Below are 23,867 nucleotides of genomic sequence, written 5' to 3'. Positions count from 1 at the left end.
AGGCTGAGTCAGACTAAGTTATAATTGGGAAAAAGCTAAATGATAGTTTATGTCCATGTCCACTAAAGAACAAACGAGTTCTCCAAGAATTGGAAATCCAAGGGACTAGGGGAATGTGGAATTGAAGGGAATTCATAATGGTAAGAAGGCTGTGTTGGAGAAATTAATGGGACTGAAGGTTGAAAAGTCTTTGGGACCTGATGTTCGATATCCCAGAGTGTTGAAAGAGGAAGCCTTGGAGATGATTGATACATCTGTGATAGTTTTCCAAAATTCTATAGATTCTGGAATGGTTCCTGCGGATTAGAAGGTAGGAAATGTCACCCCACTGTTTAAGAAGAGAGAGAGAGAAAACCGTGAACTGCAGTTCTGTTAGCCTTGTGTCGGTAGCAGGGAAGATGCTGGAATATGTTATAAAGGCTGTGATGAATGAGTATTTGGATAGTAATGATCTGATGGGAATGAATTAACCTGTTAATTTTTTTGATTAAATTACTAACCGAATTGATGAAGGGCAGTTAGTGAATGTAGTACCCTTGGATTTTCTCAAAAATCTTTTGATAAAGACCTCCACAGAAGGCTGGTTAACAAATTTAAAACCCATTGGGACAGGAGGTAACATACTGGCAAGGATTAAGAATTGGCTAATAGGCAGAAAACAGGAGTAGGAATAAACTGGTCATTTTTGGCAGGCTTGCAGAAGGACCAGTACATGTGTATCAGTGATTTGGATGTGGGGACCAAATGTAATATTTCCAATTTCATGGAGGACAAAAAGCTTAAGTGGAAATATGTGTGGTGAGGAAGATGCACAATGGCTTTTAGAGGATTTGAATAGACTAAGTGAGTGGGTAAGATCATGATAGATGGAATATGATATGGAGAAATGTGAGGTAACCAATTTGGTAGGAGGAACAGATGTGCATAATATTTCCTAAATGGTGAAAGATCAGAGAGCGTTCGTATACGAAGGAACCTAGATGCCCTTGTCAGTCAGTAAGTTACTGACAGCTAACATGAAATTGAAACAAGCAATTAAAGAAGACTAATTGTATGCTGTCACTTATCACAAGAGGATTCAAGTACAGGAGTAGCGAAGGCCTGCTTCAATTAGAAACATAGAAAAATAGAAGCAGAATGAAGCCATTTGGCCCTTCCAGCACGCTTCATTCATGATTGAGCACTATTCAGTTTGATCATGGCTATCATCCAACTCGATAGCCTGATCCTTCCCACTGCCTTTGATCCCTTTCGTCCCAAGTGCTATGTGCTATATCTAACTGCTTCTTGAAAGCAAGCAATGCTTTGGTCTCAACTACTTTCTGTGGTAGCTGATCACACTTTGGGTGTAGAAATTTCACTGTCCTAAATGGTCTACCCTTTATCCTTCTGGTTCTGGATACTCCCACCATTTGAACATCCTTGTTGCATCTACCCTGTCTAGCCCTGTTAGAATTTTATGGGCTTCTATTAAATCCCTCCTCATTCTTCTGAACTCCAGTGAATACAATTGTAACCGACTCAATTTCTCCTCATGCTTCAGTCCTGCCATTCCAGGAATCAGCCTGGTGAACCTTCTGTGCACTCCCTCTCGAGCAAGAACATCCTTTCTCAGATGAGGAGACCAAAACTGCACACAGTATTCCAGGTGTGGCCTCAGCAAAGCCCTGTATAATTGCATCAAACCATACTTGAATCCTGTTGCTATGAAGGCCAACATACCATTTGCCTTTTTTTAACTGCCAGCTGCACCTGCACGCTTACCTTCAAGTGACTGGTGTATGAAGACACCCACTTCTTGCTACACATTCCCATAATCTCACATTTATCCAAATTATACTGCATCTACCATTCATTTGCCCACACACTCAACTTAGAATCATAGAACCCTACAATGCAGAAAGAGGCCCTTCGGCCCATTGAGTCTGCACCGAACACAATCCCACCCAGGCCCTGCCCCCATATCCCTACATATTATACCCACTAATTCCTCTAACCTACGCATCCCTAGACACTAAGGGACAATTTCTTAGCATGGCCAATCAACCTAACCTGCACATCTTTGGACTGTGGGTGGAAACTGGAGTCGCCGGAGGAAACCCACACAGACACGAGGAGAATGTGCAAACTCCACACAGACAGTGACCCAAGCCAGGAATTGAACCCAGGACCCTGGAGCTGTGAAGCAGCAGTGCTAACCACTGTGCTACCGTGCCACCCAAAATCACACTGTCCAAATCACACTGAACGATCTCTGCATCCTCCTCACAGCTCATTCTCCCCACCCAGCTTTTTATCATCTGCAAATTTGAAGCTATTACGTTTAACTCCCTCATCTAAATCATTAGCATATATTGTGAATAGCTAGGGACCTAGCACTGATACCTGAGGTACCCCACTAGTCACTGCTTATCACTTGGAAACAAAAATCTGTTTATTTCTATTCTTTGTTTTTGGTCTGCCAACCAGTTTTCTGTCCATCTCAATACACTACGCCCAACCACATGCACTTTAATTTTGCATGCTGATCCCTTCTGTGGGACTTTGTTGAAAGCCTTCTGAAGGTCCAAATAAACCACATCCACTGGCTCCCCCTCATCAACTCTGGTTCATTCTTGAAGAATTCCAATTGATTTGTCAAGCATGATTTCCCTTTCATAATTCCATGATGACTCTGTCCAATCTTGGCTCTGTTTTCCATGTAATTTGCTATAAAATCTTTGATAATGGCTTCTAGAATTTTCCCCACTACTAACGTCAGGCTTTTCTATAATTCTCTGTTTTCTCTTTACTTCCTTTTATTTTAATAGTGGGGCTACATTAGCTACCCTCCAATCTTTAGGAAATGTTCCAGAGTCTATAGAATCTTGGAAGAAGTCTACTAATACATTCTCTATTTCTTGGATCACTTCTGTAAGTACGTTGGGATGTACTTACATCCCAATCAGGTCCTGGGGATTTATTGGCCTTTATTCCCATCAGTTTCCCTAGCACTGTTTTTTTACTAATACCAATCTCCATCAGTTCCTCCCTGTCACTAAACCCTGTATTCCCTAATGTTTCTGGTATTTTGTTTGTGTCATCCTTTGTGGAGACAGGACCAGAGTATGGTCAGCTATTCCTTTGGTTCCCATTATAAATTCCCCTGTTTCTAACTTTAAAGGACCTACATTTCTCCTCATCAATCTTTTTCCCTGCAAGTATCTATAAAAACTTTTACAGTTTTTATGTTCCCTGCAAGCTTGCTTTCGTATTCTATTTTCCCCTTGTTAATCAATCCCTTGGTCCTCCTGTTGCTAAATTCTAAATTGCTCCCAATCCTCAGGTCTGTTGTCATCTTAGTCAATTTACACACCTCTCCCTTAGATCTAATACTATCTCTAATTTCTCTTGTAAACTATGGTTTGGCCACATTTCCAGTTTTACTTTTGCACCAGAAAGGAATAAACAATTGTTGCGGTTCACCCAATGCGCTCTTTGAATGTTTGCCATTACCTATCTACCATCATTCCTTTAATTCTGTAGAACCTTGGTTAGATCCAACCTGCATAGTGTGTGCACTAAAGTTCCTTTATCTTGGGAAAGATCTTATTGCCATAGAGGGAGTGCAACTAAGGTTCACCAGACTTGTTCTTGGGGTAGTGGGACTTTCCTATAAAGAGAGATTGGAGAAACTGCGCTTGTGTGAGAGTTGATCTCACTGAAAGCTACAAAATGCTTAAATGATAAACAGGGTAGATACAGGTAAGATTTTTTTCTCTGGGTGGGAGCCTGCACGTGGAGATGCCGGCGTTGGACTGGGGTAAACACAGTAAGAAGTCTCACAATGGAACTGATTACTGCAAAGAAGTGTACCAACAACTGAACGACAAGAATGGACTTTAACCTGGTTGTGAGATTTCTTACTGTGGGAGTCTAGAACCAGAGAACTCAGTTTCAAATTAAGGGGGAAGCCACTTAAGACGAAAATGAGATTTTTTTTAAAGACTGGTGAATCTGTGGAATTCTCTACTCCATGGGTTTGTGAAAGCGCACTCATTGAGTATGTTTAAAGTAGAGATTTCTAAATCGCAATGGCATAAAGGAATATGGATAGTTTGGAGAAAAAGGCCATTGAAGTGGATGATCAGCCATGATCCTATAAATACAGATTCTTTTGTTTAAGTATTTTTGTGTATTGAAGGAGTCTTGGCCACACATGCGTATAGCTCTGGACAGGCAACAATTTTGATTTGGAGACTGATTAGAAAGGCTGTAAGTTTGCCACCTAATATAAAAGTGTTAATAATGCTACTTGTGAAAAAGTACCAACATTTAATTAAGAATGAAGCTTAAGTATAGAACAGCATTTAATCTTGCATATATTTAATTTGAGCATTGCTTCTTGTATTCATTGGGATATTTGAAATAAAATATTTTAAGACCTAAGCAGATCATAAACCTCAACTCTGGCAACGTGCTTGTAAGAGTCCTATCTACTTTCTCCGGAGCGATAATGTCCTTCCTGTAATGCAGCGATCAGAACTCTGCACAAAATTCCAGCTGTTGCCTAACCAGCATTTTATATGGTTCCATCATTACATCCCTGCTTTGGTATTCAATATTTTGTCCAATAAAGAAAAGCATTCCATCCACTTTGTTCAGTTATTCACCTGTCCTCCCAGATTCAGGGATCTGTGAACATGTACTCCAAAGTCTCTCGGTCCTCATGTTTACTGTGCATTCCCTAACTTTGTATACCCTCACCAAATGATTTGGGATGTCCTGAGGCCAGGAAAAGTGCTATTAGATGTAAGTCTTCCTTTACTTCAATTTAAAAAGGGTTAACAAAGAATACACCAGTGGCAGCAGTCAGAGATGGGAAGAAGGTGTTATGGAGTAGTTTCTTTATATCCTGCAAAGGTTTTATTTTTGAGGTCAGCTTCCTGTGCAACCTATGGTTAAATTGCTGTTGATTTTAAAAATACCTATTCATCTTTCAAAATCTGCAAATTACATAGCCATAATGTAGTTTCCTTCCTGTGTAGCTAAAAATGCTGCACACAGGAATTGTAAAAAGCAACTGCCCTGATTTACTCAAAGAAACAGCTTGTAAGAGAAGAGAGGATGTTATTGTTATACATCTCATAACCACTTCAACAATAGAGCCAGGAGTGTTGCTAGTGGCTGAAGTACCAATTCATAATTGGTGTCCATTAGCACACTCTTGTGAGGTAGCTTTAAGTTGGAGCTCTGCAATTATTTTAGCAGTCAAGTGACATGATAAAAACATGTTAAAAATATTTTGATACCTTTTCATTTAAGTTAATTATTGTTTCCTTAATGATCTGGGTTTTGTGTCCACAGTGTGAACATGAGTAGGGAAATGTATGCAGAGAAAGTTCTCAAAAAATATAATGACATAAACTTAGTGCTGTGCTAAAAGATGCTGCTGCTGGTCTTTGTCAATTAGAAATTTCTTCAAAGTGTGTCCTATACCCTTCTGGTGCTTTTATAATTTCATATCTGAACACATTTGATTCAACGAAGACTGCAGAGAGCATGCCAGAAGAAGTACCAGTCGTACCTTAAAATGAGTGAAGCTACAATGCAGGACTACTTGCCTGCCAAACAGTGGGAACAATATGTAATATATAAGAGCAAGCAATCTCACAACCAATGGATCAGTTCAAAGCGTTATAGTTCTGCTATATCCAGTTGTGAATGGTGGTGGACAATTAAACAACTAACTGGCAAACGAGGCTCCACAGATATCCCCTTCTTCAGTGAAGAGGGAGAGTAGCATATCAGTGCAAATGCCAGAATTGCTAATATTTGCAACCATCTTCAGCCAGAAGCACTGAGTGGATGATCCATTTCCACCTTGAGATCCTCAGCATGACAGATTTGATTCACTCCAAGTGATCTCAAGAACCAATTGAAGGCACTAGAAACTGCTAAAGTATGGCCTCATCAACATCCTGGTAGCAGTGCTAAAGACTTGTGTTCCAGACTAGTCACATCTCTAACCAAGTTGTTCCAGCATAGCTATGTTACTGAGATCTACCTGGCAATGTAGAAGATTGCCAGGGTATGACCTGTTCAAAAAAAGGACAAATCCAACCTGGCCAACTACCATCTCATCAAGCTATTCTTGATCATCAAAGTAATGGAAGGCATCACCAAAAGTGCTAACAAGTAGCGCTCATACGCCAATAACTTGCTCGCTGATGCTCAGTTTGGGTTCCACCAGGACCACTTCATTCCTGACCTCATTGCAGCCTTGAACCAAACATGGACAAAAGAGCTGAATTCAAGAAGAGAGAGTGACTATCCTTGACATCAAGACAACATTTGAGCAAGTGCTGACGTCAAGGCTTTGGCATCAAGAATTTTGCAGACAGGAGGGGAGCTTAATTTAAACAACACTACTTTCTCCCCTTGCTACCTGTCTAAAGTGGTGGTTTTGTTTTGCATCCTGACATATTGTATTGATGTATTTCCAAACCTCTGTTTAAGTGTGATCCCATTTCTCTTAATAACCTCAGAGCAAACTCAAGATAGGATGAACTTGGGTTTTTTGTTTGCACACTTTCAAACCATGGGAGGAGGATCACAACCTTGCCTCCTATTCACTCTCGTGTAAAAGATGGGTCGGAAAAAGAGAGATTTACAGGGCACAGATTTTCAGAGAAAAGAATTATTGTTTCACATGAGTTCCAGAAGCCAGAAGTAAAGTCCACAGAGGTGAACTGAAAATTGATGCTGGTTAACTCACTTTTCTGATGGTGTTGATTTCACACAATAAGATAGGCATGCAGAGATGAATTGGTCTTACAGGTGATGTACAGAGTTTCTAGCGGAAGCAGTGTAGGTGGCAACCCGGTGTCCAAACTTAGGCAGAGAACTCCTTTTCTGAGAAGCTTGTTTGAAGAATGATAAACAGCAGACTTGAGATTTTGCAGTGCAGCATGACAATAATACTGGCTACACAAACAAGAGGACCACATTACATAACACAGAAAATAGGAGCAGGACTAGGCAATTCAGCTTCTCAAGCCTGCTTCCCCCATTCCATGTGATCAAGGCTGATCCTGTATCTTAACACCATACTCCCGCTGTCTCCCCATACTCACTGATACCTTTAGAGTCTAGAAATCTTATTTATTTCCTTCTTAAATATATTCAGCAACGTGGCCTTCGTATCATAGAAACATAGAAGGTAGAGCAGGAAGAGGCCATTTTGCCCTTTTAAGCCTGCTCCACCATTCATTACGATCATGGCTGATCATCCAACTCTGTATCCTCCTGTGATAGAGAATTGCACAGGTTCTCTGCATTCCAAATGAAGAAATTTCTCCTCATCTCAACCCTAGACAGTCTACACCATATCCTGAGACTGGACCTTGATCTGGATCCCACATGGGAAACAAAATCCTTGCGTACAGTCTGTCAAGCCCTGTCAGAATTTTATAGGCTTCAATGAGATCCCCTCTCATTCTTCTAAACTGCAGTGAATATCTCCTAATATGACATCCTTCCATCCCAATAATAATTCTGGTGAAGCTTCGCTGCACTCCCTCTATGGCAGTGTATTCTTGCGCTAGTCAGTAAGGAGCCCAAAACTACACACACTCCTTCAGGTGTGGTCTCACCGAGGCCCTGTACAGCCTCCTCAATGACCTTCCCTGCCATCACAAGGTCAGAAGCGGAGATGTTCACTGCTGCAACTTTAGGTACGAAAGCAGTCCATCCCCGCATGCAGCAAGATTTGGATAACGCTGCTAAGTGGCAAGTAAAGTTTGCCCAACACAAATACCAGGCAGTAACTACCTCCAACAGCAAGATATCCTTGCTCTTGCACTCGCTTCTTTTACAGTAAAGGCCAACGTATCATTTGCCTTCGTAGCTACTTGCAGCACATGTATACTTGTTTTCAATGACTGGTGTACTAGGACACCCAAACCCCTTTGGACATCAAGATTTCCCAATTTCTCTCACCGTTTAAATAATACACTGCTACTCTGCCATTCCTATCTCTCCACATTGAGTTTCACATGCTATATGTATCTCTCATCTGGTCGCCTAAATTTGTTAAATGTCCTAACTGTTAAGAAGGCTCTTTCCCTAGATGAATACTCTCTGGTTTGTAGTCTTAGCTATGAAATGCAGATAGCCTTTGTATAGTTCACTTTGAATTTGATTTGTGCAGCCCATTGTTTTCTGCTCAGAAATAACGAGGTATAAGTTTTCCTTAAAAGGGTAGCTCCTTTTGTTTGATGGTCACAGACATAGCTTCAGCTGTTTTGAAAGAATATTGTCTCGTTTTTAAAATTTTAGAAATCACCACTAGGGTATCTACATGTATTTTATAAAAACATATTGTGTAAAGTTTCCTAAGAAAACTGATGTCAATAGAAATCAAGGAGGGGAAAACTCACCACTGGCTGGAGTCTTAACTCACACAAAGAAAGATGATTGTGGAAGTTGGTCGGGTCAGCCATCTGAATTTCAGGAGATCATTGCAGGAGTTCCTCCACATAGTGTCCCCCCCCATCACAAGGTCAGAAGCGGAGATGTTCACTGCTGCAACTTCTTAGGTACGAAAGCAGTCCATCCCTGCATGCAGCAAGATTTGGATAACACTGCTAAGTGGCAAGTGAAGTTTGCCCAACACAAATACCAGGCAGTAACTATCTCCAACAAGACAGAATCCAATCACCTCCCCATGATATTAGCTAGTATTACCAATGCTGAATCTCCCACAATCAATGTTGTTATGGACAGCGGATAGACCTTTGTATCTTTCAGTTAATGGAAAGAAGTGTTTTGTAAAAAGATGTTTTAATCCCCTGAATACTGTAATTGTCAGCAAAGACAGATGTCAGATTTTCTTGTAGAATTTAAAAGAAAGATATATGTTTGTTATTCAACACCTGAATATAGAACCATAGAACTATAGAACACTACAGCACAGAAACAGGCTCTTTGGACCTGCTTGGCTGTGCCAAACCATTTTTCTGCCTAGCTCCACTGACCTGCACCTGGACCGTATCCCACCACACCCCTCTCATTCATGTACCTGTCCAAGTTTTCCTTAAATGTTAAAAGTGAGCCTGCATTCACCATAGAACATAGAACATTACAGCGCAGTACAGGCCCTTCAGCCCTCGATGTTGCGCCAACCAGTGGAACCAATCTAATGACCCTCTAACCTAACTAATCCAATGTTATCCATATGCCTATCCACTGACCATTTGAACGCCCTTAAAGTTGGCCAGTCCACAATTGCTGCAGGCAGGGCATTCCAAGCCCTTAGTACCTTCTGAGTAAAGAACCTACCTCTGATATCCGTCCGATAATTACCACCCCTTAATTTAAAGCAATGTCCCCTTGTGTTAGCCGTCACCATCCGAGGAAAAAGGCTCTCACTATCCACCCTATCTAACCCTCTGATCATCTTGTATGCCTCAATTAGGTCACTCTTAACCTTCTCTCTAATGAAAATAACCTCAAGTCCCTCAGCCTTTCCTCATAAGACCTTCCCACTATACCAGGCAACATCCTGGTAAACCTCCTCTGCACCCTTTCCAATGCCTCCACATTTTTCTTATAATGCAGCGACCAGAACTGTATGCAGTACTCCAAGTGCAGCCGCACCAGAGTTTTGTACAGTTGCGACATGACTTCACGGCTCCGAAATTCAATCCCTCTACCAATAAAAGCTAACACACCGTACGCCTTCTTAACAACCTTATCAACCTGGGTGCCAACTTTCAGGGACCTATGCACATGTACACCGAGATCGCTCTGCTCGTCAACATTACCAAGAGTCCTTCCATTAGCCCTATATTCTGTACTCCTGATACTCTTACCAAAGTGAATCACCTCTCACTTTTCCGCATTAAACTCCATTTGCCACCTCTCAGCCCAGCTCTGCAGCTTATCTATGTCCCTCTGCAGACTGTAACATCCATCCTCACTGTCTACAGCTCCTCTGACTGTGGTGTTGTCAGCAAATTTACTAACCCATCCTTCGATACCCTCATCTAGGTCATTTATGAAAATGACAAACAGCAGTGGCCCCAAAACAGATCCCTGAGGTACACCACTTGTAACTGAACTCCAGGTTGAATATTTCCCATCAACCACCACCCTCTGTCTTCTATCAGCTAGCCAATTCCTGACCTAAACTGCTAAATCACCCTCAATCCCATGCATCTGCATTTTCTGCAGGAGCCTACTATGGGGAACTTTATCAAATGCTTTGCTAAAATCCATATACACCACGTCAACTGCCTTACCCTTGTCCACCTCTTTAGTCACCTTTTCAAAAAACTCGATAAGGTTTGTGAAGCATGACCTACCCTTCACAAAACGGTATTGACTATCCCTCATCAATTTATTTCTCTCTAGATGATTATAAATCCTATCCCTTATAATTCTTTCCAAAACTTTGCCCACAACAGAATTAAGGCTCACCAGTCTATAGTTCCCAGGATGGTCTCTACTCCCCTTCTTGAACAAGGGGACAACATTTGCTATCCTCCGGTCTTCCGGCACTATACCTGTAGCCAATGACAACATGAAGATCAAAGCCAAAGGCTCTGCAATCTCTTCCCTAGCCTCCCAGAGAATCCTAGGGTAAATCCCATCCAGCCCAGGGGACTTATCTATTTTCATACTCTAAAGAATTGCTAACACCTCCTCCTTATGTACCTCAATCCCATCTAGTCTAAAAGCCTGTATCTCAGTATTCTCCTCGACTACATTGACTTTTTCCTGCGTGAATACTGACGAAAAATATTCATTTAGTGCCTCTCCTATCTCTTCAGTCTCCACGCACAACTTCCCACAACTCTCTCTGACTGGCCCTAATCTTGCCCTAACCAGTCTTTTATTCTTGACATACCTATTGACGTACCACTTCATCTGGCAGCTCATTCCATATTCCCACCACTCTGTGTGAAGAAGTTCTCCTCCCCCGCAATAATCCCTTTAAACTTTTCTCCCTTCACCCTTAACCCACGTCCTCTTGTTTGTTTTCTCCCCTAGCCTCAGTGAAAAAAGCCTGCTTGCATTCACTCAGAGAAGCAATCCTCCACTACCACTCGCTGGCTTCTTCCATTGAGCCAATGTCTAATCCAATTTATCACATTTCCATGAATACCTAGCGACTGAACCTTCCTAACTTACCTCCCATGTGGGACCTTGTCAGAGGCCAATACACCCACTGTCTCTCTAATGCAGATACACATGCTCAGCAAATGATTGTGATTACAGAAGTAGCATGCTTTACAGAATCATAGAATCCCTACAGTGCAGAAAGAGGCCATTTGGCCCATTAAGTCTACACCAACATCTCACCCAGGCCTTTTTCCCATAACCCCACTAATTCCCCCAACCTACACATTTTAGGGTATTAAGGGACAATTTAGCTTGGCGAATCCACTTAACCTTCGTGTTTTGGACTGTTGGAGGAAACTGGAGCACTTGGACAAAACCCACGCAGACATAGGCACAAAGTGCAAACTGTACACAGTCACTCGAGCCAGAAATGACCCCTGGCCCTGAAGCTGTGAGGCAACAGTGCTAACCACTGTGCCACCTTGCCACCCTCTTGGTTTTATTAAATAAAGCAGTGGAAGTGAATAGCTGTGTCCTGCTGAATTCTGTTATGAAGCTTCTGTTTACTACATAGGATTACACAGGATATATGGCATAAAGGTAGGTCATTTGACACAATTTCCCTATGTTGACATTTGTGTTGCATTTAAGCATCCCTTTGCTTATCTAAATCTTTCATCTTGACCCTTTATTCCCTTTCTCCCTTATATACTTGTCTATCTTCCCTTGAAATGCATGTGTACCATTTGCTTCAGTTGCACTCTTTGGCAGCGAGGTCAACATTCTTTGGGTGATGAACTTCCCCTGAATTCTCAGTTGGATTTCCTGGTGACCGTTACATTATTGGTCTATTTCCCAGAGTGGAAACACATTCTCCATGTCTACACTATCAAATTTCATAATTTTAAAGACCTCTAATAGGACACCTCTCAGTCTTCCCTTTTCAAGAGAAAGATAACTGATGTTTTTCATCCTCTTCTAATAATATGTTTTGGGATTATCCTTATAGATCCTCTCTGCAACTCTATCTCTCTAGAAATAAAGCCGAGTGCTTGGCTTACAATTTTTAAGGAGGCCTCGCTAACTTGAGGTGCAACTTTTAGTGACTAATGTGTTTGTATTTTGAAAGCATTCACAAAGTTTAATTTTAATTAATTTTATGAAATAAAAAGCAAAGAACACGAATTTTAATAACTGCGCATTCTTAAATGGTCAGTTACCTTAAAGATATTAGAAGTACATAGCCACTTATTTTCTAAACCAAATTTCTTAATTCAAATTCCCTTCAACAGCCGTTTGATTTACACTTCCAAAACACAAGTCAGGTACTTGTCAGAATTGGAAGAGTAACCACATAGTTTGAGTATTGCTTAAAAGATTTGAATAAAGCTTGGGATTTCTCAGGCCTTCCTCTTACTTCCAGACAAGTTTTCCCTTCAGATTTCTCTAACTGACCCATGGTTGTAGCATCTTGAGCATTGCCACCTGGTCAGAACCCTCATGTCCTAATAGTTTTAATTTTGGAGTCTTGCATTTAAAACTTTCTCTCTCTACTCAGCTTGGCTATCCCAGAAATCTAACTCACTGTTTAGAGCCCATCAGTTAGCAAGAGGTTTAAAATCTTTGAAGCTGGCATACCAAACTCCACTGCTGGTTAGAGTCATACCTCACACAAAGAAAGGTCATTGTGGAAGTTGGTTAGATCAACCATCTGAATTCCAGGAGATCACTGCAGGAATTCTTCCAAATAGTGTTCTCGGCCCAACAATCTTCAGCTGCTTCTTCAATGACTTTCCTTCCATAAGGTCAGAAGTAGAGATGTTCACTAATGCAACTTCTCAGACACTATAGCAGTCCATGCCCGCATGCAGCAAGACTTGGATAACATTCAGGCTTGGAGTGATAAGCAATAAGTAAAGTTTGCCCAACACAAGCACAGGCTTAGGGTCCTTGCAGTTATATATGTATTGGCAGGAAAGAAAAAGGCCATCTGTCTTCTTGACTCAATTTTGTTGCATTGGACAGTATCCATTCTTGGTTAAAACTCAAAAGTTCATATTTATAGATCATAAATTTGAATTTCATGAGCATTACCATTGATCAAAAAATTAATTGGACCAGCCATATAAATTGAGTGCAAGAGCAGGTCAACTGGAAATTCATGTTATCTTTTCTCCTGATTTGCCAAAGCCTGTCCACTATCTACAAGGCACAAGTCAGGGGGATTCTTCACTTACCAAGCTGAGTACAGATCGAACAGGACAAATCGGCTGACTTGATTGGTGCCCTATCCACTACCTTTAACATTCACTCCCATACCACCGATGCAAAGTAGCAGCAGTGTGTGTCATCTATTGTATGCACTGTGGCATCTCAATCAAGGATGTTTTGCCAGCACCTTCCAAACCTGTGACCACTACCACCTAGAAGGACAAGGGCAGCAGATACATTTGAACACCACCCTCCAAGCCACCTGCCATCTTGACTTGGATCTATATCACTGCTCCTTCACTTGCAAAGTCAAAATCTTGGTAAACACTATAACAGCATTGTGGATGGACTGTTCAAGAAGGTGCAACTACCTCCTCGAGTGCAATTGGAGTTGGACAACAAATGCTGGCCCAGTCAGTGATGCCCACATGCCATGAAAGAATAAATAAGAAAAACAAATGTGAACTATTTCATTCACATGTCGGAGACTCAAAACTGCAACCCTGAAGGTTAGCTTTTGCAATGTTTGGCGTACCACAACCATCATATCTTGAAAAATATTGTTCGTATTTGAGTATTGAATTAATTCAAAGTTCAGGTCAATATTGTAGCAAGCAGGTTAGTGCTGAATAGTTGTGCAGGGTGTATTGAACAGTCTCTGGGAAGCTGAGATATGGATACCTTGAATTCATAGGCTTGTATTTTCCAGCTGGAAGACGAGCCACAGTCTGCAAGTGCTTGGCATTCATAAAGGTGATTCTGAAATTGTTACTTAACCACAAGCCTCATTTATCCAAAATAATGGAGAGATTGCAAGTAAGAGCAGCAGCTTCTGATTGGAGCTGCACAATGCTAATATGTAATCGATGCAAGTGTAATTTAAATTAATAAACACACAGCATTTCTGTTAGGTGCATTCCTTTGCCAAGATCTGTTGGGAATGTTTTCCTTTACAGGGTTATCTTGTGACAAAGAAAATTAGTTTCCGATATAGGTGAAAACTTTTACCAAGGGATTAGAAAGATCAGAAAAGTGCCAGTTCAAGTGAAAGGACATGGTAAATCTGTTATAGTTTGTATAGTTGGTTCAAAATTTCATTTCAGTTGTTTCTGTTATAAAATGGAATTAGAAACTTGTAGGCCCAAAATGATTTTTGTGATGCTGTTGGTGCTGGTTGATTCCATTCAGCTGAAGGCTGGTATGCATGGCTGCTGAGCAGCATGCAACTTGACTTGTACGTTGAGTTTCAGTATGATTACAGCCATTCTGATTGTGCTTCACTTCGTGCTGCAGGAGGTCCTGAAGCAACTGCAGGGTAGCATTGAAGACGAGGCTCTGGCTCTGGCTTCTGCTGGACAGGTTGACCTACTGGAACGTATAAAAGGTAAGTCTTGTAGTACCTCATGGTAATTGACTTTTTACCCCAGTCATTAAAAGAAGTAGATACAGTAGTTTAAATGAAATCAGAGTGCTATTTCTCAGACTCATTCTGAATAAATGATCAGATGCATCATTGGAAATCATAATTTCTCAGTTCTCTCATCTTTTTTGTGCTGAATCACCAGTTATGTTTAGGTAGCCATAGTTTTTGCAGAGTAGTATAAAATCTGTTCACGTTTTGCTGATTTGGTACAAAGATCAGTTTTCAGAACTTTGTTTTGTATTAAAGAAGATGTTAAAACTTCATGATTATAATGGGAAAATCGAAGCACTGAGCTTTAGATGAGTAGAGTGATTGAACTATTAACTCATTTTTTAATGAAATAATTATGAATTATGATTTGGTTTTAGTTGCATGACTGCTATTTGCACCATATTTTGTCAATTTGTAACGACTGATTCTTATGATCCTATGAACAAATAAATTTTGATGGCTGAAACATAGACGTTTCTGTGTATGAGAATGATTAATGGGAGATTCTCAAAGCTGTATGGTGCTGCAGAATAGGTGAGAAAATCCCACCATTGGAATGAAAGCAGAATTGATCAAATTGATCTAATCATTCATTTATATGGGATATATTACTTTCCTTGTAAGCATATAGGAATAAGATCTGATTTTAGTGCAGTTTGTACTCTGTATTTCGTATTATGTGATAAAATTTCAGTAATAGCACTAAGGACACAAGGTGAGGGTAGATACAGACTTTATAACCTCAAAATTGGGAGACAGAAAGCCAGAAGAATGTTTATAATGGGGAAATGGAACAAGTTGCATTCGCAAGTCTCTTTTTCAGTTTCAAAGGCCAGATTTTACATGGTGGTTGAATAGTAAACAGTCAGTATTTGTTGTCACAATCCCTTTGATATTGACTGCAACATCAGGCATGCACACATTAGCATGGAAATCCTGTAGCTTGTGCTGTGCCCTCCATCCCAGAGGCACCAATTGTTGAAATCCGTGAGAATTTCAAGTTTCCTGCTCTCAGATCACTAGTAGAAACTCCACAAAAAGTTTCACGCGGTTCAATCAGGTGTCACTCAATTTTTCAACAATATATGATTAATAAAATTTGATAACAGAACAGGCAGGCCCCACTGTTAAATGACTACTTAGGTCTTTAAAACTAAACATTACTTTTAAATTACGTTTTTTCAGAATAATATTGGTTCTCCTTTGAATCATGTGCATAATCTGTTCTTTAGTTTACTATGTGTAAAGCATTTTTAAGATGTTTTTGTTTTCCTGCTTTCTGTTTCCCAGTTGGGTGACTATGACAATACTTTAATGCTCCTTGAACAGTTTGATAACCCTTAAACCCACACATTTACCCTGTTAATCCCCCTAACCCACGCATCTTGGGACACTAAGGGGCAATATAGCATGGCCAATCCACCTAACCTGCACATCTTTGGACAGTGGGAGGAAACTGGAGCACCTGGAGGAAACCCACACAGGCACTAGGAGAATGTGAAAACACCACACGGTCACCTGAGGATGAAACTGAACCCAGGTCCCTGAGGTAGCAGTGCTAACCACTGCCACCATGCTGCCCCAAAATGCAAACTTCCTGTGGTTAAAGGCTGCACTTCAATGAATTTTAAAAAATGGTTTCACATTAATGTTGCTAACTTTTCACGTCCAAAACTTCAAATCCAGCAACCTGCTGTGAAAAGCTCCCTTTTATTAAGACGATATGTGGATGAATGATACGAGGACTTTCATGTAACCATCGGAAGCTTTTTGAGGACAATGGAAAGAATTGCACTGGTCACATGACAAAAATAGATTTTAGACAAGGTGATTTAAATAAAGCATATTCTGAGGAGAAAGGATAGAAACATTCATACCAGGGAAAAATTGTCTAAGCAACAATAGTAACCAGAGAGTCAGATTGGCCAAAAAACTCTCCTAGGGAACTGTGTCAGGACTTCACTATTGCACCTTGAGTGGAGTGGAACATGAGTAATCTGCAATTGCAAACTTTAAACAGTGAATCTGTCCTCTTAAACCTCTGATGCATTTACAGACCTACATCATTTCTAGCCTTCGCCCTAGGGTAAAACAAGTATAACAGAGAACTTTTTAAATCCCAAGATCTGAACCCATCCTACTTCTGTAATCATAATCGTTTGCAGAGTGTGTGTGTGTCTGTATTGGTATGAGATTGGGTATACGTCAGGTGTTGAATAACAAACATTTATCTTTTAAATTCCACAAGAAAATTTGACATCTGTCCTTTGTTAACAATCATACAACTCATTGGGTTAAAGCATATTTTTAAAACACACATTCTTCAGTTAATTGATAGGTTCAACACATCTCTCTCTCCCCCATCCATAACAGTGTTGATTGTGGGAGACCTAGTGATGCTAAAACTGGTAAATGTCATGAGGAGATGTCATGTAGATACTCACTGCCTCCACTTGTGTTGGGTGAACTTTACTTGTCACTTATCAGCCCAAGCCTGAATGTTATCCAGGTCTTACTGCATGCAGACATGGACTGCTTTAGTACCTAAGAAGTTGCATCAGTGAATAGAGGGGAGTATGGTAGGATGAGAGAAGAATTGGCGAATGTGGACTGGGGGAGCGCGTTGGAAGGTAGGTCTGCTGAGGAGCAGTGGAGGATCTTTAAGGAGATCTTTCTTGGTGCTCAGCAGAAATTTATTCCGATGGTCAAAAAGGACCGTAGGAGGAGAGGTAATAAGCTGTGGATAACGAAGGAGGTGAAGGAAAGTGTTAAATTAAAAGCGGAGGAATTTAGAGTAGCTAAGAGCAATGGGCGAGAAGAGGATTGGGAAAGGTTTAAATGTCAACAAAGATTGACAAAGAAGTTGATAAAGGAGGGTAGGAGAAGCTATGAAGCTGGGCTAGCACCTAATATAAAAAAGGATAGCAAGAGTTTTTATAAATATATAAAAAGGAAGAGGCTGGCTAGGGTGAACGTTGGTCCTTTAGAGGATGAGAAAGGGGACCTAGTGGTAGGGGATGGGGATATGGCTAAGGTCTTGAATAACTTTTTTGTTTCTGTCTTCACGGAGGAGGACGTGAATAATTTGCCGGGTGTTAGCGATGGAAAGGTGGTAGGACTGGAGGGTCTTAATGACATTACTGTTACTAGAGAGGTGGTGCTCGACAGACTGGAGGGGCTGATTGTGGAGAAGTCCCCAGGACCGGATGGAATGCATCCGAGGGTTCTGAAAGAAATGGCGGAGGTGATAATGGATGCCTTGGTGGTTATTTTCCAGACATCGTTGGATTCCGGGGAAGTGCCGGAAGATTGGAAAACGGCTAATGTTACGCCGTTGTTTAAGAAGGGTGCCAGGCAAAAGGCGGGGAATTATAGGCCGGTTAGTTTAACGTCTGTTGTAGGTAAAATGTTAGAATCCGTCATTAAGGAGGAAATTGCGAGGCATCTTGAAGGGAATTGCTTGATAGGGCAGACGCAACACAGTTTCATTAAAAGGAAGTCGTGTCTGACAAATTTACTGGAGTTCTATGAGGATGTGTCTAGGGCAGTGGATAGAGGAGAGCCGGTGGATGTGGTCTTTCTGGATTTTCAGAAGGCGTTTGACCTCACAAGAGGTTATTGCAGAAGGTCAGGGGACATGGAGTTGGGGGTAGGGTGTTAGCGTGGATAGAGGATTGGTTGTCAAATAGGAGGCAGAGAGTAGGGGTCAATGGGTGCTATTCGGATTGGCGGTTGGTGACTAGTGGAGTGCCCCAGGGGTCGGTGCTGGGGCCTCAGCTATTTACCATTTATATAGATGACCTGGAGGAGGGAACCGAGTGTATGGTGTCGAAATTTGCTGATGACACCAAGATTGGGGGAAAGGCAAATTGTGCGGAGGGTGTGGAGAGTCAGAAGAAGGATTTAGATAGGCTGGGCGAATGGGCCAGGAAATGGCAAATGGAATTTAATGTTGGCAAGTGTGAGGTGGTCCACTTTGGTAGGAAGAATGGTAGGAAGGACTATTACTTACGTGGCGAAAAACTGCAGCAGGCGACGGTGCAGAGGGACCTCGGGGTCCTTGTGCATGAGTCGCAAAAACCCAGCTTGCAGGTGCAGCAGGTGGTCAGGAAGGCGAATGGGATGCTGGCCTTCATAGCGAGGGGGATTGAATATAAAAGTAGGGAGGTCTTGCTGCAGCTGTATAGGGCATTGGTGAGGCCGCAGCTGGAGTAGTGTGTGCAGTTTTGGGCGCCGCAACTGCACAAGGATGTTTTGGCCTTGGAGGGAGTGCAGAGGAGGTTTACTAGGCTGATACCGGAGTTGAGGGGGTTGAGCTATGAGGAGAGGCTGAATAAACTAGGCTTGTACTCATTAGAGTTTAGAAGAATGAGGGGAGATCTCATTGAGACGTATAAGATGATGAATGGGATGGATAGGATAGAGGTGGAGAGACTCTTCCCGCTCAAAAAAGACAGTAGGACTAGGGGGCACAGCCTCAAGATAAAGGGGAGGCGGTTTAGAACGGAGTTGAGGAGGAACTTCTTCACTCAAAGGGTGGTGAATCTCTGGAATTCTCTGCCCGTTGAAGTGGTGGAGGCTGCCTCGCTAAATATTTTTAAGAAGCGGGTTGATGGGTTCTTGATAAGAGAGGGGATTAAGGGTTATGGGGAGAGGGCGGGAATGTGGAACTGAGCCACGACAGATCAGCCATGATCTTATTGAATGGCGGGGCAGGCTCGAAGGGCTAGATGGCCTACTCCTGCTCCTATTTCTTATGTAACCCACTTCTGACCTTATGATGGAAGGAAGGTTATTGAGGAAGCAGCTGAAGATGGTTGGGCCTAGGACGCCATTGGAGGAACTCCTGCAGTGATCTTCTAGAATTCAGATGGTTGATCCCACAGCTTCTGCAATCATCCTTTTTTGTGGGAGGTATGATTCCAATCAGCCCTGGAGTTTAGTGTGCCAGCTTCAAAGATTTTAAACCTCTTGTTAACTGATGGCCTCTAAACAGTGAGTTAGACTTCTGGTATAGCCAAGTTGAGTAGTGAGAGAGAAAGTTTTAGATGCAAGACTCCAAAGTTAAAACTGTTGGAACATGAGGACTCTAACCTAGATGGCAATGCTCAAGGGTGCTAACTTCACCTGTGTTGAACTGGACGCTACCACCATGGGACAGTTAGAGGAAATTTGAAGGGAAAACGCTTCTGGAAGTAGGCAGAAATCCTGAGAAATCCCAACCTTTATTCAAATCTTTTAATACGTTAGTACTCAGACCATGTGGTTAATCTTACAAATTTTGAAAGTACCTACTTGTGTTTTTGGGGGGGGGTATAAATCAAATGGATGTTGAAGAGAATTTGAATTAAGAAATTTGGTTTAGAAAATAAGTGACTATGTACTTCTAATATCTTAAATGTAACTAACCATTTAAAAATGTACAATAATTAAATTCATGTTCTTTGCTATTTAAATTTAAACCTTGTGAATCCTTCTGAAATACAAATACATCACTCACTAAAAGTTGCATTGCGGGTTAGCAAGGTCTCCTTAAAAATTGTAAGCCAAGCACAAGGCTTTGTTCCTAGAGAGATAGAGTTGCAGAGAGGATTTACAAGGATAATCCCAAAATGTATTAGTAGAAGAGGATGAAAAGCATTGGGTTGCTTTTCTCTTGAAAAGGGAAGACTGAGAGTTGTCCTAATAAAGCCTTTAAAATTATGAAATTTGATAATGTAGATATGGAGAGTGTGTTTCCACTCTGGGGAAGAGACTATTAATAGAACATATCACCAGGAAATCTAAGTGGGAATTCAGAAGAAGTTTCGTCACCCAAAGAATGTGGAACTCACTGCCAAAGCGTGACTGAAACAAATGGTATACTTGCATTTCAAGGAAAGATAGACAAGCATGTAAGGGACAGAGGAGTAAAGGGTTAAGATGAAAAATTTAGATGAGCAAAGGGGAGGCTCAAATGTATCACAAATATCAACATGGGCTGATTGTGCCAAATGACCTATTTTTGTGCTATATATCCTGCGTAATGGTATGTAGTAAACACAATAGAATTCAAGAGGGCACAGCTATCCACTTCCACCCTTTTTTTTATAAAACAAAGGGGCAGCACAGTGGTTAACACTGCTGTCCCTCAGCTCTAGGGACTCAGGTTCACTCCCAGTCTGGGGGACTATGTGAAGTTTGCACGTGCTGCCTGTGCCTGTGTGGGTTTTTTCTTGGTGCTAAATTGTCCCTTCGTATCCGCAGATGATTAAGTTAGAGGTATTAGTCGGGTAAATGCATGGGGTTACAGGAAAAGGACCAAGGTGGGATGTTCTGTTGGAGAGTTAATGGGCCAAATAGCCTTTTTCTGCACTGTAGGGATTCTATGATTCTCTGATATTTCCAATCCAGTTTTAATTCTGTTTCTGTCCCCTCTCAATTTCACGCCTGTTAATGTGTTGTTATATCTCCCATATACTGAATCTTCTCAAAGGATTTCCGAAGGTCCAAATAAAAGAAACACTTGTAGTTAGTGTTTTCCTCAGCGCCAGCCAAAGCACTTTACCACCTGAGTACTTTTGAATTGATGTAATAATGTAATCCATTCCAATGGATTGTTAACCTCAGCATCAAATAACTACTTACCCAACCATGCAAATAAAGAATCCATATGAATGTATAGATTGCAGTAGCCAATTTGCACAGACACAGCTCCTACAAACATGACCAGATGGTTTTTGTGTATGATCTTGATTGAAAAATAATATTGACCAGATCACTGGGGGTAATTCACCTGTTTTTCATCAGATAATGCCATGAGATTGTTCCATTCACTTTAGAGGGCAGATGGGCCTCAGCTTAACTTCACATCCAAAAGGTGGCACGTCTGACAATGCAGCATTGCCATTAGTATACTGTGTCACTCAGTAGTATACTTTTTGTTTTCAGATCCTGAAGTGGGACTTGAACCTAGAATACTACCAAATGAATCACAGCTTGCACGAGTACACTGTAATGATCAAGATGAGCTGTATATTTACTGTATTTCTCCCATTTCTGTGACTTACTCTATGAATTCTCTCATATTTATCAAGCATGATCTCACATTTTGAAATCTGTTCTAAACATGTTTGAATTTAATCCTCAATTGAAGACATTCAAGCACTCAATATAGCCTTGAAGTACAATTTATTGAGCTTCTGTGGTTTCACCTTTTTGCAGTGCCTAGGATAAATGGTGTTTTATTTTGCCTGAAATAACTTCTTGAAATTTTCAGTTTACCCACTGTAATGTTGCATCATCTCATTCAAAACTACTTCAGAATTCATTTCCTCTATGATATGCTCTTGGATACAATATAGTTAAGGAAAATCTTTTTTGTTTAATCAACCTCTACAAATAGTCAATGCTCCACTCTTGGGGTTCCATCTCAATTTAACCATCATTGTTCTACTGATATTTGTAATATTTGACTGTACCTTTGTGTTTTGGAATTTTATTTTCTAATCCTTGTTCTCAACTTTCTACAGTCCACTATGAACATCTTACTTTCTCATATTCTCTTTCTGATATCAATTATTCTGATAGCCGTCATAGGCTCTCCTTCTTAAATTTCTAATGTTCCAGCTACATTATTGTATCATCCACTCAATGATAGAAACGTTATTATTATTAATAAGCTCATGTAATGTTATCAGAATTATGTGAATAAAATGTTGCTTTTATTTGAAGACGCGAGGTAACTATTTCTGCTTCCTTCCATCTTCTGGATCGAGATTCATATTGAAGGAAATAAACACAGCATAAGTGTATTCCAAGAACTATTTTAAATCACTGATGAAACAACATGTTCAACGGATCCTCCTCTTGGAGGATTGGATTCATCTGCTATTTCGTGGATTGGCATCTTTCCAGCTGAGAGAGATGATGGGAATAATGAATCAGAACTTTGGTGCAGTCATATGAGATAATCTGCGCTTCTTTTGATGGCTGAGAAACTTGATGCTGGAAAGGCAGTGTCTGTCACAAATGCAATACGTGAAGTTGTTTCTTGCCGCTGGTGAGAGGTGGTCTCTTCGGATGCCTTGTTTTCAGGGTTGGCATCTGCTGTGGAGCTTCTGAAACCACAAGTCATCATGGTGGAAAATTCCTGGCACAGCTGATCTCACCATTTGCATCAATCGTCAGCTAGTTTTACACTTGTAACTGATGTTGAGGGTTTTGTTATCTCTTTTGACAGTATCCTTGAACTGGAACTTTGACACCCTGTTGGTCTCTTGGCATGGGATTATCTCCCAATGGAGATGCAGTCATGTTCCATCTTGTGCTCATGCCCAAGCAGCTGCAAGTCACCATTGTACATGGCAGCATCAGTATTTTATGGACTCGTTCAGCTTATCTGCACTTGTACCTCAAAATGGGTGCAGTCACTTGAGTGCTGTTCCCACTGATCCCCCTCCCTTTGCCAGTTTTCCTTGCTCTGAGTCTTGTGGCAAATTTTGCACTCATCTCAGTTGCCATACTCAGCACCAAAGGCCTAAATTGCATTCTCTGTATCTGTAAACATGGATTCTTTCTTCTATGAGATCACCATCTACAGCAAGTAGGCACACCTGTGCAGGTAATTTGTCCTTGAAGCAATGTGAGGAGGCGAAGCAGGTTCAGTTTATTTGCTACTAGACTTGGGCTGGTGTACGTGGGTTGGGTTGGAGGAGATAAGGGGAGGGTGCAAATTACACAGCAAAAAAAAAATTGGGTGCATGATATGGAAAGAAATGCGGCAATGCAAAGCAAGAGGAGGATAAAGGAGACCATCTGACATGGATAAGGGAGGATAACAATATAATGCAACAGTATTAATTTGATCCCATGCTGGATGCTGAAGTATGAAGCTAGATGCTAATCCTTTTCTTTATTTTAGTTTAGTTACAGACCATGGTATTACATATGTCTGTTCCTAATAAATGCAAGACCAAAAACTTTGACAAAATATTTCCTGTTCTGCAATACTCAGAATATTCAAAATACTTAACTTCCTTGAAGTGTTTTTTTTAATTTACAAGACATGGTTGTTGTTGGCTTGGCCAGCAATTGTTGTCTGTCCTCAGTTGCCCTTGAGAAGACAACAATGAGCAGCCTTCTTGAACCTATATAG

The 23,867-nt window shown here is 41.0% G+C and overlaps 1 protein-coding gene across 4 annotated transcripts in view; it reads left to right on the top strand.

Annotated features, from left to right (window-relative positions):
* apc (APC regulator of WNT signaling pathway) overlaps positions 1-23,867 on the top strand; it is a 215,649-nt gene that overhangs the window by 100,567 nt on the left and 91,215 nt on the right. For 3 of the 4 annotated variants that reach the window (XM_080189009.1, XM_080189006.1, XM_080189008.1), the window contains exon 3: positions 14,611-14,701. The exons of the other annotated variant lie outside the window; for it this stretch is intronic. In XM_080189009.1, coding sequence (XP_080045135.1) covers positions 14,611-14,701 — 91 coding nt within the window. The remainder of the gene's footprint in view (positions 1-14,610; positions 14,702-23,867) is intronic. 4 annotated transcript variants of the gene reach the window in all.

Source organism: Carcharhinus amblyrhynchos, chromosome 5, assembly GCF_965287045.1.
Source record: "Carcharhinus amblyrhynchos chromosome 5, sCarAmb.v2.hapA, whole genome shotgun sequence".
NCBI lineage: Eukaryota > Metazoa > Chordata > Chondrichthyes > Carcharhiniformes > Carcharhinidae > Carcharhinus > Carcharhinus amblyrhynchos.
Note: the sequence above shows the minus strand (reverse complement) of the source record. Positions and strands in the feature narration are given on the sequence as shown.